General features: G+C 49.6%; 1 protein-coding gene across 2 annotated transcripts in view; it reads left to right on the forward strand.

Annotated features, from left to right (window-relative positions):
• The first annotated feature begins 731 nt into the window (after window positions 1–731).
• mrps18a (mitochondrial ribosomal protein S18A) overlaps window positions 732–17,336 on the forward strand; it is a 97,264-nt gene continuing 80,659 nt past the window's right edge. For both annotated transcript variants that reach the window (XM_033020647.1, XM_033020648.1), the window contains exons 1-3: window positions 732–919; window positions 7,308–7,339; window positions 9,739–9,843. In XM_033020647.1, coding sequence (XP_032876538.1) covers window positions 748–919; window positions 7,308–7,339; window positions 9,739–9,843 — 309 coding nt within the window. In that variant the 5' untranslated portion in view covers window positions 732–747. The remainder of the gene's footprint in view (window positions 920–7,307; window positions 7,340–9,738; window positions 9,844–17,336) is intronic.

Raw genomic sequence — 17,336 nt, forward strand, 5'->3', positions numbered from 1 at the left:
TTACTGTGTGTGTCTCTGTGTTACTGTGTGTGTGTGTCTCTGTATTACTCTGTGTGTGTCTCTGTGTTACTGTGTGTGTGTGTGTGTCTGTGTTACTGTGTGTGTCTCTGTGTTACTGTGTGTGTGTGTCTCCGTGTTACTGTGTGTGTATGTGTGTGTCTCTGTGTGTGTGTCTCTGTGTTACTGTGTGTGTGTGTGTGTCTCTGTGTTACTGTGTGTGTGTGTTGTCTCTGTTACTGTGTGTGTGTGTTGTCTCTGTGTTACTGTGTGTGTGTGTGTTGTATCAGTGTTACTGTGTGTGTGTGTGTTGTCTCAGTGTTACTGTGTGTGTGTGTTGTCTCAGTGTTACTGTGTGTGTGTGTGTCTCTGTGTTACTGTGTGTGTGTGTGTGTTGTCTCTGTGTTACTGTGTGTGTGTGTCTCTGTGTTACTGTGTGTGTGTGTCTCTGTGTTACTGTGTGTGTGTGTGTTGTCTCTGTGTTACTGTGTGTGTGTGTGTGTTGTCTCTGTGTTACTGTGTGTGTGTGTGTGTTGGCTCTGTGTTACTGTGTGTGTGTGTTGTCTCTGTGTTACTGTGTGTGTGTGTTGTCTCTGTGTTACTGTGTGTGTGTGTCTCTGTGTTACAGTGTGTGTCTGTGTGTTGTCTCAGTTCTCTTGCTGAGTTGTGGACTTGGGTCTTGATTGCCAGAGAGATTGCTGCCGCCGGAAGCGGAAGGGGGCGGGTGCCGGCGTGTGCCGGTGGGGCAAGATGGCGGTGGCGGTGGCGGTTGGGGCTGTGAGACGGGCAGCGTTGACGGTGACGGTGACGCTGGGCCGGGCGGCGGGGTGGGGGGGCCGGCACCGGTGGCTGCTGCTGGCGGGCGGCGGGAGGCCGGGGCTGACGCTGCCGCTGACGGCGCCTGTCCGCGGGCTGCGTGAAGGTGAGTGCCGGCTGCGGGGTGTGTGTGCGTTACTGTGTGTTACTGTGTGTGTGTGGTGATTGACACTGCGTTGACCCACATGCCCCGCGTTGACCCACATGCCCCGCGTTAACCCACTCCCCCCTCGTTGACCCACTCGCCCCGCGTTGACCCACATGCCCCGCGTTGACCCACATGCCCCGCGTTAACCCACTCCCCCCTCGTTGACCCACTCGCCCCGCGTTGACCCACATGCCCCGCGTTGACCCACATGCCCCGCGTTGACCCACATGCCCCGCGTTGACCCACATGCCCCGCGTTAACCCACTCCCCCCTCGTTGACCCACTCGCCCCGCGTTGACCCACATGCCCCGCGTTGACCCACATGCCCCGCGTTAACCCACTCCCCCCTCGTTGACCCACTCGCCCCGCGTTGACCCACATGCCCCGCGTTGACCCACATGCCCCGCGTTGACCCACATGCCCCGCGTTAACCCACTCGCCCCGCGTTGACCCACTCGCCCCGCGTTGACCCACTCGCCCCGCGTTGACCCACTCGCCCCGCGTTGACCCACTCGCCCCGCGTTGACCCACTCGCCCCGCGTTGACCCACTCGCCCCGCGTTGACCCACTCGCCCCGCGTTGACCCACTCGCCCCGCGTTGACCCACTCGCCCCGCGTTGACCCACTCGCCCCGCGTTGACCCACTCGCCCCGCGTTGACCCACATGCCCCGCGTTGACCCACTCGCCCCGCGTTGACCCACTCGCCCCGCGTTGACCCACATGCCCCGCGTTGACCCACTCGCCCCGCGTTGACCCACATGCCCCGCGTTGACCCACTCGCCCCGCGTTGACCCACATGCCCCGCGTTGACCCACTTGCCCCGCGTTGACCCACATGCCCCGCGTTGACCCACATGCCCCGCGTTGACCCACTTGCCCCGCGTTGACCCACATGCCCCGCGTTGACCCACATGCCCCGCGTTGACCCACATGCCCCGCATTGACCCACTTGCCCCGCGTTGACCCACTTGCCCCGCGTTGACCCACATGCCCCGCGTTGACCCACATGCCCCGCGTTGACCAACATGCCCCGCGTTGACCCACTTGCCCCGCGTTGACCCACTTGCCCCGCGTTGACCCACTTGCCCCGCGTTGGCCCACTTGCCCCGCGTTGACCAACTCTCCCCGCGTTTTTTGACCACCCCATGTACTTGCCAATGCAGGAAGGAGCAGCAATTCAAGGGGGGGGGAAATACACGGTCACATTCTTCCGGAAACCTAGTACCACTCCTAATCTCACCCAGTGCGACCCCGTACTCGCACCGTGCCACCCACTATTCCCACATAGTGCCACCCAGCAAGGCCAGCAGCATAATCCAGGACGAATTGCACCCCTAGCCACTAGCTCTTCTCCCCTCTCCCATCGGGCAAAAGATACAGAAGTGAGAAAACACGCACTGCAAAATTCACGCCATCACACACTGCACCCATCGCCGCCACCACCATGTCCTCAACCTCCCCTTCCATCCAGTCTACACACGTCCCACACCCCCTCCCTCGTCTCATCCCATCCCACCCCTCCCCATTCCATCCCAAAGCACTTTCCCCACGTCACCAGTCGTGTCCCGTCTCACCCCACACCTGTCCCACCCACCCACCTCTCCAAACCACATCTCATCTCCCCATCCTACCCCGTCCCACCCCACACACCCCTCATACCGTCCCAACTCACAGGGATAACGTTTAGTGCAATTTCAGTAACATACGATTAAAGATAGCCCGAGAGTCTCCAATGAGGTGGATGGTAGACGATGGTTCAATAGTATGTGATTTTACACTTCTGTACCTCTTGCCTGATGGGAGAGGGGAGAAGAGAGTATCTGGAGTGAGATCCATATTTGATTATGCTGCTGGCCTTGCCGAGGCACCGTGAAGTGTAGATGGTTAATGGAAAATGGTTTGCAGATTTCACCAACCAGTTTCGGATGGCGCTGTTCCTAAGCCGTGCTGGGATGCATCCCGATAAAATGTTTTTCATGGCGCATGTGTAGAAGTTGGTGAGAGTTGTTGTGGACATGCCAAACTTCCTAAGCCCTCGAACAAAGCTTTCTTGGCCTTTGGTTCGACATGACTGGTCCAGGACAAGTTGCTGGTGATATTTATTCCTAGGAACTTGAAACTTTCAACCATCTCTACTATGGCACTCTCAATGCATATTTGCTTCCTGAAGTTGATCACAATCTCCTTTGCCTTGTTGACATTGGGGGCAAGGTTGTTGTCTTGCACCAGGTTACGAGGTTCTCAATCTCCTTTCTGTACCCCGTCTCGTCATTATTCGATATCCGGTGCACTACAGTGGTGTCGTCAGCGAACTGTCTGTAAATTGAGTTGGATTTGTACGTGGCTGCACAGTAGGTGTACAAGGAGTAAAGAAGGGGGGCGAGGACGCATCCTTGCAGGACACCAGTGTTGAGGATTATGAAAGAGGACGATTTGTCACCTATCCTCGCTGGTGGGGGTCTGTTGGTCAGAAAGTCAATGATCCAGTTGCAGAGGTGAGTGCTGACTCCAAGTTCCACGAGTTTGGAGATGAGCTTGGATAGGATAATGGTGCTGAGAGTGCAGCTTTAAGGGCCTGCCCCACTTGGCGATTTTTACGGCGACTGCCGTCATCATTGACTGACGTGTCAGGTCACCGAAAAATTTGCGGCGTGATGCGGCGGTGACCTGCGGTGTTTTTACAAGTGTTGCAACATTTTTTGGTCGCCGCTGGATTTTGAAATGTTCAAAATATTTTGGCGACACTGATATGACGCTGGCAGTTGCTGAAAAAATCGGCAAGTGGGACAGGCCCATTAATCTATGAATAGGTCTGGAAGAAGATAATACAATGGAATTCTGACAGTAATGGGCTCGCTTCACTGAATCAGTGTTTACTCCCAATTTAACATTCCTCATATTATTATTATTCTGGTTACACTCAAAATGGCTACATTAGGCAGGTCAAGTCATTCATACAGAACAAGATGCTTGTTTGCGATAAGGAGTGCTGGAGTAGCTCAGCGGGTCAGGCAGCATCTTAGGAGAATATGGATAGGCAACGTTTTGGGTTGGGACCATCTGAAAAAGGGTTTCCACCCGAAATCACACCTATCCATGTTCTCTGAGATGTTGTCTGGCCCGCTGAGTTATTCCGACATCTGGCGTCTTCTGAAGTCATTCAGACTGAAGTCCGACGCCAGACTCCTAAAACACGCTCTTGAGGTTATCGTGGGGAAAAAAATCAAAGATTATATCGCAGCCTCCTTGAGAAAATGCAGCAGGCCCTATGACTTGCCAACCTTCAGACTTTAGAGGTACAGCGTGGAAACAGGCTATTCGGCCCAACGAGTCGGCACCGACCAATGAACACCACTATCCTGTGCTCTACGGGCAATTTTTTTACAACTAACCAAAGCCAATTAACTTACAAACCTGTACGTCTTTGGAGTGTGGGAGGAAACCGGAACACCCGGAGAAAACCCACGCGGTCACAGAGAGAACGAACAAACTCCGTACAGACAGCACCCATAGTCAGGATCGAACCCGGGTCTCTGGCGCTGTAAGGAAGCAACTCTACCGCTGCGCCACCGTGCTGCCCACTACGTCTTGGGCCCTTGACTACACAAAGTGGAGGAGGAGCATTCGGGACGCAAACTATTACTTCCTAGAGCAGACAGAAAGGGTGGTGTGTGTACGGAACGAGCTGTTGGGTCAGTTGGCCCAAGGCCCCCTTTCCACACTGTATGACCCAGGCTCTGTGAGAAACCTTGTTTGAACACCAGAAGGGGGAAACCACCAAACAAATCATATCCACCCTGTAAGATGGTGGCGGCGATGGACCAGAGGCGGGGATCGGTGCCGGTGAACAGGCAGCGGGCTGGAATGGAGAGGTGTGGAGTGGAGTGCAGTGGGCTGTTTGAGGCCCCTACAGAGGTCGGGGACGAGTGCGCAGATCGGAAGTGGCCTGGAGTGGCAGTGGAGGACACCGACAACATTGCCCACCCCTGCAACTCCAACCCAGTGCCGTCTCCAGGGCAACGGGTCTTTAGGCCAAGATAAGAATCTACATTTTTTTTAAATTTCAAGACTTTAAGGGTACAAGATGGCGCCGGAAACGTGGCAACTCATGCATAAGTTATACTTATACATGCATAATACATTATACATGCATACGGTATACTTATGTATGAGTGTGCCCGTGTACAGTTATATTTTATTGCAGGAAAAGAGGCTTTCAAGGCTTTGGTGATGGTGTGGAGCTCGTCAGTGAAATTGTAGCATCGGGATGGAGTGTCAAGATAGGCAAAGTGAATTCCCGTAATAGGCAACCGGGACAGCACTTCACAAGTTCACAAGTTATCGGAGTAGAATTAGACCACTCGGCCCTTCGAGTCCACTCCACCATTCAATCATGGCTGATTCCTGCCTCCTAATCCCATTTTCCTGCCTTCTCCCCATAACCCTTGACACCCGTCCGAAAGGTGTCTTCATTAGCGGCGCGACTCGTTGCAGCGGCTCCTACAGCCTGTCTGTCTTTTTTTTATTTTTGTCTAGTTAAATGTAGTGTTTGTGTTTTTTTAAGCTTGGCTTTAAATGTGTATATGTGGGGGGCTGGGGGGGAGGGGGAAACCGTTTTAAATCTCTTCCCTGTTCGGGAGACCCGACCTTTTCCCTGTCGGGTCTCCGTTGTCGTTGGGGCCTAGCACCGTGGAGCGGCCTCCAACCTGAACGACCCGGGGGCTCGGGAGACTGCGGAGCTGCGAACTACTCACCATCGTGGGGCTGGCCGGCCTCGGAGCGTGGGGAGCAGTGGTGACTCGCTGCTGCGACTCGACTCCTGGGGCTCGGAGGCTCCAGCAACGCAGCCGCAGGTCCGGTGGACTGGGACATCGGGAGCTCGCGGGTCCGGGGGGAGAGAGAGACCGCTTCCCGGAGCTCCCGCAACGCGACTTCTCCAGCCCGTGTCGCGGGGTTGGAACGACCCGGACCGGGACCGTACATCACCTGGCGCGGCTTCATGGCCGTGGGACTCACCATCGCACGCTGGGGCTCCGACCTTGTACTTTCAGACCGGGAGCGGGGCCGTAAATTGCCCCGCGCGGCCTAAAATGGCCGTGGGACTTATCATCACCTGCCTGGGGCTTGGACATCAGGAGAGACATGGCGAGCAGGGGAGAGAAAAGACTTTGCCTTCCATCACAGTGGGTTCACTGTGATGGATGTTTGTGTGAACTTAATTGTGTGTATGTCTGTAGGACATTGTTTTTGTTTGTATGGCTGTGGAAACAAAATTTCGTTTGAGTCTCACTGGGGCTCAAATGACAATAAATTTGTATTGTATTGTATTGTATTGTAGACATTGTTTATCTGATTGGAAAGCACGCAAAACAAAAGTTATCACTGTGTGTCAATACATAATCTAAACCTATATACTCCATCATGCTTCAATATCATGTTCCATATCTCTTTCTTGTGCCGTCTCGTCATTGCTTGTGATTCGGCCCAGCAAAATGAGGGGATTTTTTGAAAAATGATGAGAGGCGTAGATAGAGTAGACAGTCCGAACCTTTTTCCCAATGTGGAAATATCAAAGACTAAAGGGCATCCATAGCTTTAAGGAAGCTGTGTTTTAGCGAAGCTTTAAGGAAGGAAAATGTAAAGGAGATGTGTGCTGCATTTTCTTTAGCCAATTGAGGTGGGTGCCTGGGACGCGCTGCCAGGGGTGGTGGTGTGGGCAGATATGATAGTGGCATTTAAGAGGGTTTTCGATAGGTACGTGGATGGGCAGGGAATGGAGGGATATGGATCACGTGCAGGCAGAGGTGATTAGTTTAATTCGGCGAAACAAGGAACTGCAGATGTTGATTTATTTAAAAAAAGACACAAAGTGCTAGAGTAACTCAGCTGGTCAGGCATCATCTCTGGAGAACATGGATGGGTACATTTTGGGTTGGGACCCTTCTTCAGACTGATTGTAGTGAGGTTGGGGGGGGGGGTTGATGGGGAAAGGCAGCTGGAGAAGGGAAGGGGCTGGATAAAGGTGAGGAAGGGTTTTTTTTTAATAAGCAGATGGTTGGACAAAGACCTGAGATGATAAAGAAGGAGATGCTTGGTGTGCAGGAAGGAACGGCAGTCGCTGGTTCAAACCGAAGGTAGACACAAAATACTGGAGTAACTCAGTGGGTCAAGCAGCATCTCTGGGGAAAAGGAATAGGTGACGTTTCAGGACGAGACTATTCTTCAGACCTGACCCACTGAGTTGCGCCAGCACATTGTGTCTTCTTTAAGTAAAACTGCAATTCCGTGTTGCTATTTTGTGCCACCAACAATGGATTTCAACCACTGCCTCTTATTTGTTTTACAGTTATCCGGGTACGGGATGAGCAGACCACCACGGTGAGTATTGCTGTCCGAACTAACTGGGTCTCATTAAAAATGTGCTGCAGTTGAAACATGCAGTCATTAAACAGCGAATTGTTGGAGAAAGTCCCCCTTTCCTTTACTTCCTGTTCAAGTACAGTAAATTAATGAGTCTCCTTGCGCATGTGGCCCATCTTAAAACCATACCAAGATTCTACTTCATAAGTTCATGACTCATAGGAGCAGACTGGCGGAGGAGACTCGATGGGCCGAATAGCCTAATTCTACAACTATGACTTGTGAACTTGTGAATTACGCCATTCGGCTCATCGAGTCTACTCCGCCATTCAATCATGGCTGATTTTTCTTTCCCTCTCAACCACATTCTCCCCGTTACCTTTGACACACTTTTCTTCATACACTGTAAAACTTTTCCAAAGTAATAGTGGCTTTCAAGTGATCTGACCAGGTTGATCCTCTACTGACTATCTGTGTGGGTTTTCTGTGCCTTCATCGTGGGCAGCCTTGGTGCTCCGGTTTCCTCCAACGTTCCAAAGACGTGCAGGTTTGTAGGTTAATTGGCTTCTGCAAATGAACAATACTTTATTGTCACCAAATTGTCACTGGTGTATGGGAGAGGATGAGAAGGTGGGGTAACATCGAACTAATGTGGAGCTAGATGGAACTGTAGATGCTGGCAAACAAAAATAGACACAAATTGCTGGCATAACTCAGCGGGTCAGGCAGCATCTCTGGAGAACATGGATAGGTGACGTTTTGTTCCGGGCCTCTTCTTCAGACTCAATTGGCTAAAGAGATTCAATTCAGGCACAGAACTAATGTGATCGATGGTCAGTGTGGACTGAAGTGCCTGTTCCAACGCTATATCTGCCAATCAATTAGACTAATCCATACCACCTCTACAATTCCTTACGCACTTTAAATTGCAGTAATATCTAAGTTCAAAAGGGGCAAAGTTGAAAGGAGATATGTGGGGCAAGCTATTTCATTTAGTTTAGAGATTCAGCACGGAAACTGAACCCCTTCGGCCCACCGCGTCCGCGCCGACCAACGATCCCCGTACACTAACACTATATCTACACACAAGGGGTTCTTTACAACCAAAGCCAATTAACTTACGAACCTGTACGACTTTGGAATGTGGGAGGAAACTGGAACACCCGGAGAAAACCCACGCCGTAACAGAGAGAACGTACAAACTCCACACGCAGACAACACCCGTGCTCAGGATCGATCCCGGGTCTCTGGCACTGTAAGGCAGCAACTCGACTGTTGTGCCACCGTGCCTCTCATTTACACAGAGTGGTGGGAGCGCTGCCAGGGGTGATGGTGGAGGCAGATACAATCGTGGCATTTAAGACACTTATGGATAGGCACGTGCAGGGAATGGAGGGATGTGGATTATGTGCAGGCAGATAAGGGTTAGTCTAGGCATCATGATATTTTGGGCTGAAGGGCCTGTTCCTGTGCTGTACTGTTCTGCGTTCTATGTTAATATCTTTGTGGTAACAACATTAACGATAATCTTCCAGATCTGGGGTGTTCGTAGAGACAGTGCATGTCAGGGGAATTGGCTTTGACTCTCAAGGCACCAATCACACTCCAAAATCACATTGAGAACTTTGATTGTTGGAGTCACTGAGTCTTACAGTGTGGAATCAGGTCCTTCGGCCCAACTTCCCCTTACCGTTCCTCACCGTTCCACCTGCCAGTAAATGTTTGGCCGATAAACCTCTATATCTGTCCTATCCATGTACATGTCCAAATGTTAAGAGACAAGTGTTTTATTGGCATATGTCCCAGATAGAACATTGAAATTCTTACTTGCAGCATTACAACAGAATATGCAAACATAGTACTCTGGAAACAACATAACAATCGAGAGAGAGAAAAAAAGTAGTTTGTAATGTATGTGTATATACACATACTCACAAATACACATATATAGATCATATATATATATATATTATATATTATATATATATATATATATATATATATATACACACACACACACACACATACGTACACACACAAAAACAATATTAGAGCAAATATAAAAATAATAGTCTATGTAGTTCAGGGCTTATTTGCGGTTGTAGTGTTTAATAGCCGAATGGCTGTAGGGAAGGAGCTGTTCCTGAACCTGAACGTTACCGTTTTCAGACTCCTGTACCTTCTTCCCGATGGCAGCAGGGGTGAAATGAGTGTTGTTCTCAAACGTTGCGATCATACCTGCCTCTTTGGTTGTGATCCAGGTTTATCCAGTTTAGCAGCAGTTGAGCCCAGGATACCAGGAGCCCGCCCGTTTTCCTTGCCATTTGGGTGAATTTCATTTTTTATTGACGTAACCCTTTGAACTCGATATCATAATCATCTTCGATAGTGACCACAGTCATCCATTCTGCTTTCAGATTGAAGGAAAGATCGTGAAATCGGCAGATGCCTCTGAACCTCCAAACCTCTTGGGGCAGTGCCCGATCTGCAGGTGGAATCTGAAACACAAGTTTAACTATACAGTAAGTATACACCCAATGTTATGTTTTCATACATTGTCATTTTGTGTAGCAGGGATTTTTAATGAATGATTTCAGTGATGCAGGCCACAAAGCAAGATGGATTAAACCCTAAATTGCTTGCTGCAAATAGTATCAGCTATCTCAGTGGTTGACTGGATCGCAAGCAAACAAGCTTTTCACCGTACCTCAATACACGTGAAGGTACAGTAAGGCAGCACGATGGCGCAGCGGCAGAGTTGCTGCCTTACAGCGCCGGAGACCCGGGTTCAATCCTGACTACGGGTACTGTCTGTACGGAGTTTGTACTTTCTCCCCGTGACCCGTGTGGGGTTTCTCTGAGATCTTCGGTTTCCTCCCACACTCCAAAGACAAACAGGTTTGTAGGCTAATTGGCCTGGTATAAGTGTAAATTGTCCCTTGTGTGTGTAGGGTAGTGTTAATGTGAGCGGGGAACGCTGGTCGATGCGGACACAGTGGGCCGAAGGGCCTGTTTCCACGCTGTAGCTCTAAACTAAACTAAACAATACTAAAATATCCTAAATGGTTTAATGGGCCTCTTTTGTCACATGTATTTTGTGGTATAGTGAAATTTTTGTATACAATTCAGTAAAAATCTTATTATACATCAGCACAATCATACTCGTACAAAAGTTTAAAAATAGTAGATTAGATTGAGGCAGTGCACAAGATCGCCACGTTTCTGGTGCCATCTGGTACCCTTCAAGTTCAAACTTGTTAAAAATGTAGAGTCTTATCTTGGCCATAAAGGCCCGTTGTCCTGGTGATGGCACTGGGTAAGAATTTCAGGGGTTCACAAGTTATAGGGTTAGAATTAGGCCGTTTGGTCCATCGAGTCCACTCCGCCATTCAATCACGGCTGATCTCTGCCTCCTAATCCCATTTTCCGGCCTTCTCCCCATAACCCTTGACACCCGTTCTAATCAAGCATTTGTCTATCTCTGCCATAAAAAATATCCAATGCCTTGGCTTCCACAGCCATCTGTGGCAACGAGTTCCACAGATTAACTACTCTCTAACCTAAGACGGGTCGGCCCGGCCAGGCGATGTTTTCGATGCCCTCCACTGATGCTCCGCCACTCCGTGCCACTGCGGCCGTGTCCGATGCGCTCACTCGGTTTCTTGGAGCAGCCCCCTATCCAGCCCAGCCCCAGGCTGCAGCAAGGCCTCCAGCGGCCCAATCCGCCTATGCAATGAGTTGGACCCGTCTGCATTTCACTGTGTTTTCCTTCAGTCCTTAATGGGAACGTCCTGCGAATGCACTTTGCCAAACTAGGAATGCTGAAACATGTGCCAGTAAAAGAACTGCAGTTGCTGGTTGAAATCGGTGATAGGCACAAAAAGCTGGAGTAACTCAGACGGGACAGGCAGCATAACACAAAAAGGTGGAGTAACTCGACTGAAGAAGGGTCTCAACCCGAAACGTCACCCAACGCTGAACCATTATGGGCACCTTCATTCCTTGTTAAAGATAGGTGCAGCCGCGGTGAATGTATGTTCGAGGACCCAGAAGGTGATCCTGTGCAATCTTGATGGGGTATAAATGGAGAGGACATTTTCTTGTGTGGGAGCATGTAGAACTCCCAGGAGAAAACCCAATGGGGTCACAGGAAGTACCTGCAAACTCCACGCAGACAGCACTAGAGGTCGTGATTGGACCCAGCTCGCTGGAACTGCGAGGCAATATCTCTGCTCGCTGCACTACTGTGCCATGCGCAGTCTTGTGGTGGTCTTGGAGGGGAGGATGCTCCTCAAACTGCGGAGAATCTTGGACAATACAGCTCACCCCCTCCGTGACACACTGGCCAACCTGAGGAGCACATTCAGCAACAGACTGGTTCCACCAAGATGCAGCGCAGAACGCCACAGATCACTTCTTTATTCATCCCAGGAGGGAAATTCTTCTTCTTCTTCTTCTTCTTCTTCTTGCGTATCGAGTGTACAGCTGAAAGTTGTAGGTCAACTTGTTCTATTTGATCTTGTTTGTGCACGTCGGGTTGATTGCATTAGTCGAAACAGGGTGGACCGCGTGAAGGTTGCAATCTCCCATCCCAGGAGGGAAATTGATCTGCCAACAATCATAAAAAACACAAAATACATGAAACACAAAATTAAAGTGACGAGTGGAAAGGATTGGGGGACGTGCAAAGATTGGGGAAGGGGAGGGGGGGAGAGTTAGTCTCAATCTACCCCACGACAGAAGGGGGAGGAGTTGTAAAGTTTGATAGCCGCGGGGAAGAAGGATGGCCTGTGGCGTTTTGTCCTGCTTGGTGGAATGAGTCTGTTGCTGAAAGTACTCCTCAGGTTGACCAGTGTGGCATGGAGGGGGTGAGTGAATGAGCCCACGATTCCACACTCTACGCAACTTCTGTTTGTTACCTGACGTGATGCAAGCCGCGAAAACAGCATCCACTCTGAAGAGGGATCAATAGACAATAAATGCAGGAGTAGGCCATTTGGCCCTTCGAGCCAGCACCGCCATTCAATGTTATCCCCAATCAGTACCCCGTTCCTGCCTTCTCCTCATATCCCCTGACTCCACTATTTTTAAGAGCCCTATCTAGCTCTCTCTTGAAAGCATCCAGAGAACCTGCCTCTACCGCCCTCTGAGGCAGAGATCCTGACCCGAAGCATCCTCTGTCCAATCCCACCCCCCCTCACCCCCCACATTGCTGCGTGACCCGCTGAGTTCCTCCAACACTTTGTATTTTGCTCAAGATTCCAGCATCTGCAGCTCCTTGTGTCATCAGTCAGTCATGTTGGGAACATCCTGGGAATGCCGTTGGCCACACAGGGAATCATTATGGATACCGTCCTTCCAGGTCAAATTATGGTTTTGCTGTAAAAAGAGAAACAGATACCAAATAGGAACGGGGAACTGCGAAAAGGAACTGGAGTAACTCAGCAGGTAGACAAAAATGCTGGAGAAACTCAGCGGGTGAGGCAGAATCTATGGAGCGAAGGAATAGGCAACATTTCGGGTTGAGACTCTTCTTCCGATTGATGTTGGGGGGGCAGGAAAAAGAAAGGAAGAGACGGAGACAGTAGGATGTGGGAGAGCTGGGAATGGGAGGGGAAGGAGGAAGAAAGCAAGGAGTACCTGAAATCGGAGAAACCAATGTTCATACCGCTGGGGTGTGAACTACCCAAGTTAAATATGAGGTGCTGCTCCTCCAATTTGTGGTGGGACTCACTCTGGCCATGGAGGAGGCCCAGGACAGAAAGGTCGGATTCGGAATGGGAGCGGGAGTTGAAGTGCTGAGTGGATTGATAGCCAGATAGTGGACAAAGGCATGTGATGAAAAGACAAGGTGAGAGACAAAAAGATTGAAGAGTGGCGAATTGTAAGGAAGGAATGGAAGGGGAGGAGAGAAATTGATGCATCCAGGTGAATGGCGGAGGGTGTTTGCAGTTGCCTAAAATAAGAGAATTCAACAGATACCTGGCGTCATCTTCAGTGCTCATCTCGTAGCCTGTATCAAGTGATGAGGTTTGCTGTTGCATTTGGTTACATATTGATCACAACTCCATAAATCATATTTAGTTTAGTTTAGAGATACAGCGCGGAAACAGGCCCTTCGGCCCACCGAGTCCATGCCGACCCACGATCCCCACTCACATTAACACTATCCTACACACACGAGGGACAATTTACACGTACAACCTTCATACCTGCAAGTCTGGGAGGAAACGGAAGATCTCGGAGGAAACCAACGCAGATCACGGGGAGAACGTACAAACTCCGTACGGACAGAACCCGTAGTCGGGATGGAACCCGGGTCTCCGGCGCGGCATTCGCTGCAAGGCAGCAACTCTACCGCTGGATATGGACGAGCAGGCAACTGAACTTTGACACAGACATTGTGGGCTGAAGGTGACAACGAGTATACAGACAGATGCAAGATACAAGATACATTTATTTGTCACATGTACCAATTGGTACAGTGAAATGTGTGGTCGCCATGCAGCCATACGAATAAAAAAGAGCACAGAACATGATAGTCTTTAACACAGACATCCCCACACAGCGGGATCAAAGTTTCCCACTGTGAGGGAAGGCTCCAAAATTCAGTCATCCTCCTCTTTTGCCGTCCCGTGGTCGGGGGGGCTCCATAACCCCCCTGCTGTCGACGCTACGGGCGGCCCGATGTTCAGGCCATCTCACCGGGGTGATGGAAGTCCGACGTCAGGACTGGAGGACATCCTCAGCGGCTTGGATGAACTTGAGGAACTCAACAGGACGATAGCGAAACTGGTACGACGGCTAGGGTGGGGGAGGACCTGAGAGAGATTCATACCACTGGGGTGTAAGCTGCCAAAGCGAAATATGAGGTGCTGTTCCTCCAATTTGCGCTGGGCTTCACTCTGACAAGGGAGGTGGACCAGTACAGAAAGGCCAGTGTGGGAATGGGAAGGGGACTTCAATTGTTTGGCAACCGGGAGATAATGTAGGCCAATGTGGACAGAGCGGAGGTGTTCATCTAAACAATTGAGTTCCTGAACTGTTGAGTTCCTCTGTATACTCATTGTCACCTATCGCAGAGCCAACACTCGTTGTCTCCTATCCCACAGCCAAATGTGCCCCAATATTTCCTTGATTATCACTGCTTTTTGCATATCTTCCATTCATTTCTCCTTAGTACCATCAATATCTCTCGTTCCCCTCTCCCCTGACTCTCAGTCTTCTTCTTTCGTGTGGCGTGCACAGCCTTAAGTTGTAGGACAACTTGTTCTATTTGATCTTCTGTTTGTGCACGTCGAGTTGATTGCATTCGTCGAAACAGGGAAGATTGCAATCTTCCACCCCACTCTAGTCTGAAGAATGCTCGACCCGAAATGCCACCCATTCCTTCTCTCCAGAGATGCTGCCTGTCCCGCTGAGTTACTCCAGCATTTTGTGTCTATCTTCAGTTTAAACCAGCATCTGCAGTTCCTTCGTACACATCACCTATCCATGTTCTCCAGGGATGCTGCCTCACCTGCTGAGTTACTCCAGCATTTTGTCTTTTTTTTAAATAAACCAGCAGTTCCTTGTTTCTTCAACTATATCCCAGCTATTTGCCTAACTCCCCTGGTTCACACCTTGCATTCCTTCCGCCAATTCAACCGTAGGCAGAATAGAAATAGCATTGTTTCACCCCAGCCCCCTCCCTGATAGCAGTCAGCCTTGTGTAGTTTGGTAATGGATGATCGAGGAGTGCAAATGTGACTGGATGTATGTAGCGATTTTGTTCCAACTCAGATACGTGCTGTCCTGCACTGCGCCATCACACAACCTGGCGGTTTTATTTTGTGTACGTTCCATTTACTGGGCACCTGGGCGTGTTGTTAAGGTACATTGAGTACTTCTGGAGCAGAGTGGGTTTTGTTTCTCAACTCCAAAAACTCCAGACCTGTGACGTTTCAGTGGCTAAACTTTCCCCTTCAGCGGTTCTGCACGTCGCTGCTTCGAACTGCATTCCATTTCCGTGCAAAGATGAGGGGGATTTCTTCGATGTTGGGGGGAGTCCAGAACCAGGGGTCACAGTTTAAGAATAAGGGGTTGGGCCCTTTGGGACTGAGATGAGGAAAAACTTTTTCACCCAGAGAGTTGTGAATCTGTGGAATTCTCTGCCATGGATGTTTTCAAGAGAGAGTTAGATTTAGCTCTTAGGGCTAACGGAATCAAGGGATATGGGGAGAAAGCAAGAATGGGGTGCTGATTTTGGATGATCAGCCATGATCATATTGAATGGCGGTGCTGGCTCGAAGGGCCAAATGGCCTACTCCTGCACCTATTTTCTATGTTTCTATGTTTCTCTGAGAGTATCGTAAACCTTGGAAATCTGCCCTGCCAGACCTGGTGGTAATGAATCATAAATTCCTGCAGCAGGGAAACAGGCCAACTTGTCCATGCCGACCAAGATGATCCACAAGCTAGTCACACCTGCCCATATTTGGGCCCATATCCCTCTAAACCTTTCCTATCCATCTACCTGTCCAAGTGTCTTTTGTATGTTGTGATAGTACTTGCATCAACTACCTCCTCTGGCAGCCTATTCCATATATCTGCCACCCTCTGTTTGGAAAAAAAGTTGTTAGGTCCATATTAAACCTTTCCTCTCTCACCTAAAACCTATGTTCTCTGATTCTTGATTCCGCTACTCCAGCTAAAAGACTGTGCAATCACTCGATCAATTCCCATTAGGATTGTATACACTTCTATAAGGCTCTTGGTTCTTGGTTTCTTGGTCCTCCAAAATATTCCAAATGGAATTTAAACTGGAGGTGGTGAAGGGAGGGATTAAGCCAGAAAGGGTTATTGGGAAGGAAGAAAGGCGTACAGCTCTATAATCACAAAGTATATTCCTCAGCAAGAAATGACATGGGATCAGAAGGTGTAGAATCCTTGTGTGCAGACTTAAGAAGATGAGAGCCCATGGCATTAGAGAGAAGATACAGGCATGGAGAGAAGGTTGGCTGAATGGAAGAAGGCAAAGAGTGGGAGTAAAGGGGGCTCTTTCTGTTTGGCTGCCAGTGACTAGTGGTGCTCCACAGGGGGTCGATGTCGGGTCTGCTACTCGTCACGTTGTATATCATTGAATTGAATGATGGAATTGATGGCTTTGTGGCCAAGTTTGCAGATGATAGGAAGATAGGTGGGGGGGGGGGGGAGGGCAGTATAGATGAAGCAGAGAGTCTGCAGAAGGACTTTGGCAGAGTGGGCAAAGAAGTGGCAGATGGAGTGCAGGGCAGCAAAGTGTGTGATCATGCAGGTAATCTGAACCAAACAACCTGCCAGGTTTGGGTTAAGATGTGGAACCAGGTGGGCATCAAAGACCCTAAGGGCATTATTTGAAGAAGAACAGAGGATATATATTTTTTTTTACATAAGCTGCATAGCACTTTCACGACCTAATTCACGACCTTTTTTACTCGTGGACATTTTTCATCCGGCTAGAAAAACGCCCCGACCTACTTGATGCCACGAGTACCTACGACTAGCATCACGACCTGCCTACGACCTCGTGACGACCATGCTGCGAGTACGAGTCAAGGGCAAACTCGGCAGAGGTCGTGAAAGTGGGACAGCCCCTTAATAGTTATCCAACAACCATAACTAAACACGAGGCAGACTATCTGGCCATTATTGCATGGTGCATTAACTGCAGCATTCAGTTTATTACGACAGACCAAACTCCAGAGGTGTGTAAGAATGATGGTTTAAATAAACCGAAGACAGACACAAAAAGCTGGAGTAACTCAGTGGGACAGACAGGCAGCATCTCTGGAGAAAAGGAATAGATGACGTTTCGGGTTGGTTCAGACTGAGAGGGAAATGAGCGTTATAGAACAAATGATAACTTTTCTGCAAAAAAGTAACACTGATAAAGGCTACGGTCCATTGTTGGTTGTGGGCTAGGTGATAACGGGTTATACAGACAATGAAACCCAACAGGACCACTGTAAAACTAGTACAATGATTAGGATGGGGG

This window comes from Amblyraja radiata, chromosome 5 (genome assembly GCF_010909765.2).
Source record: "Amblyraja radiata isolate CabotCenter1 chromosome 5, sAmbRad1.1.pri, whole genome shotgun sequence".
NCBI lineage: Eukaryota > Metazoa > Chordata > Chondrichthyes > Rajiformes > Rajidae > Amblyraja > Amblyraja radiata.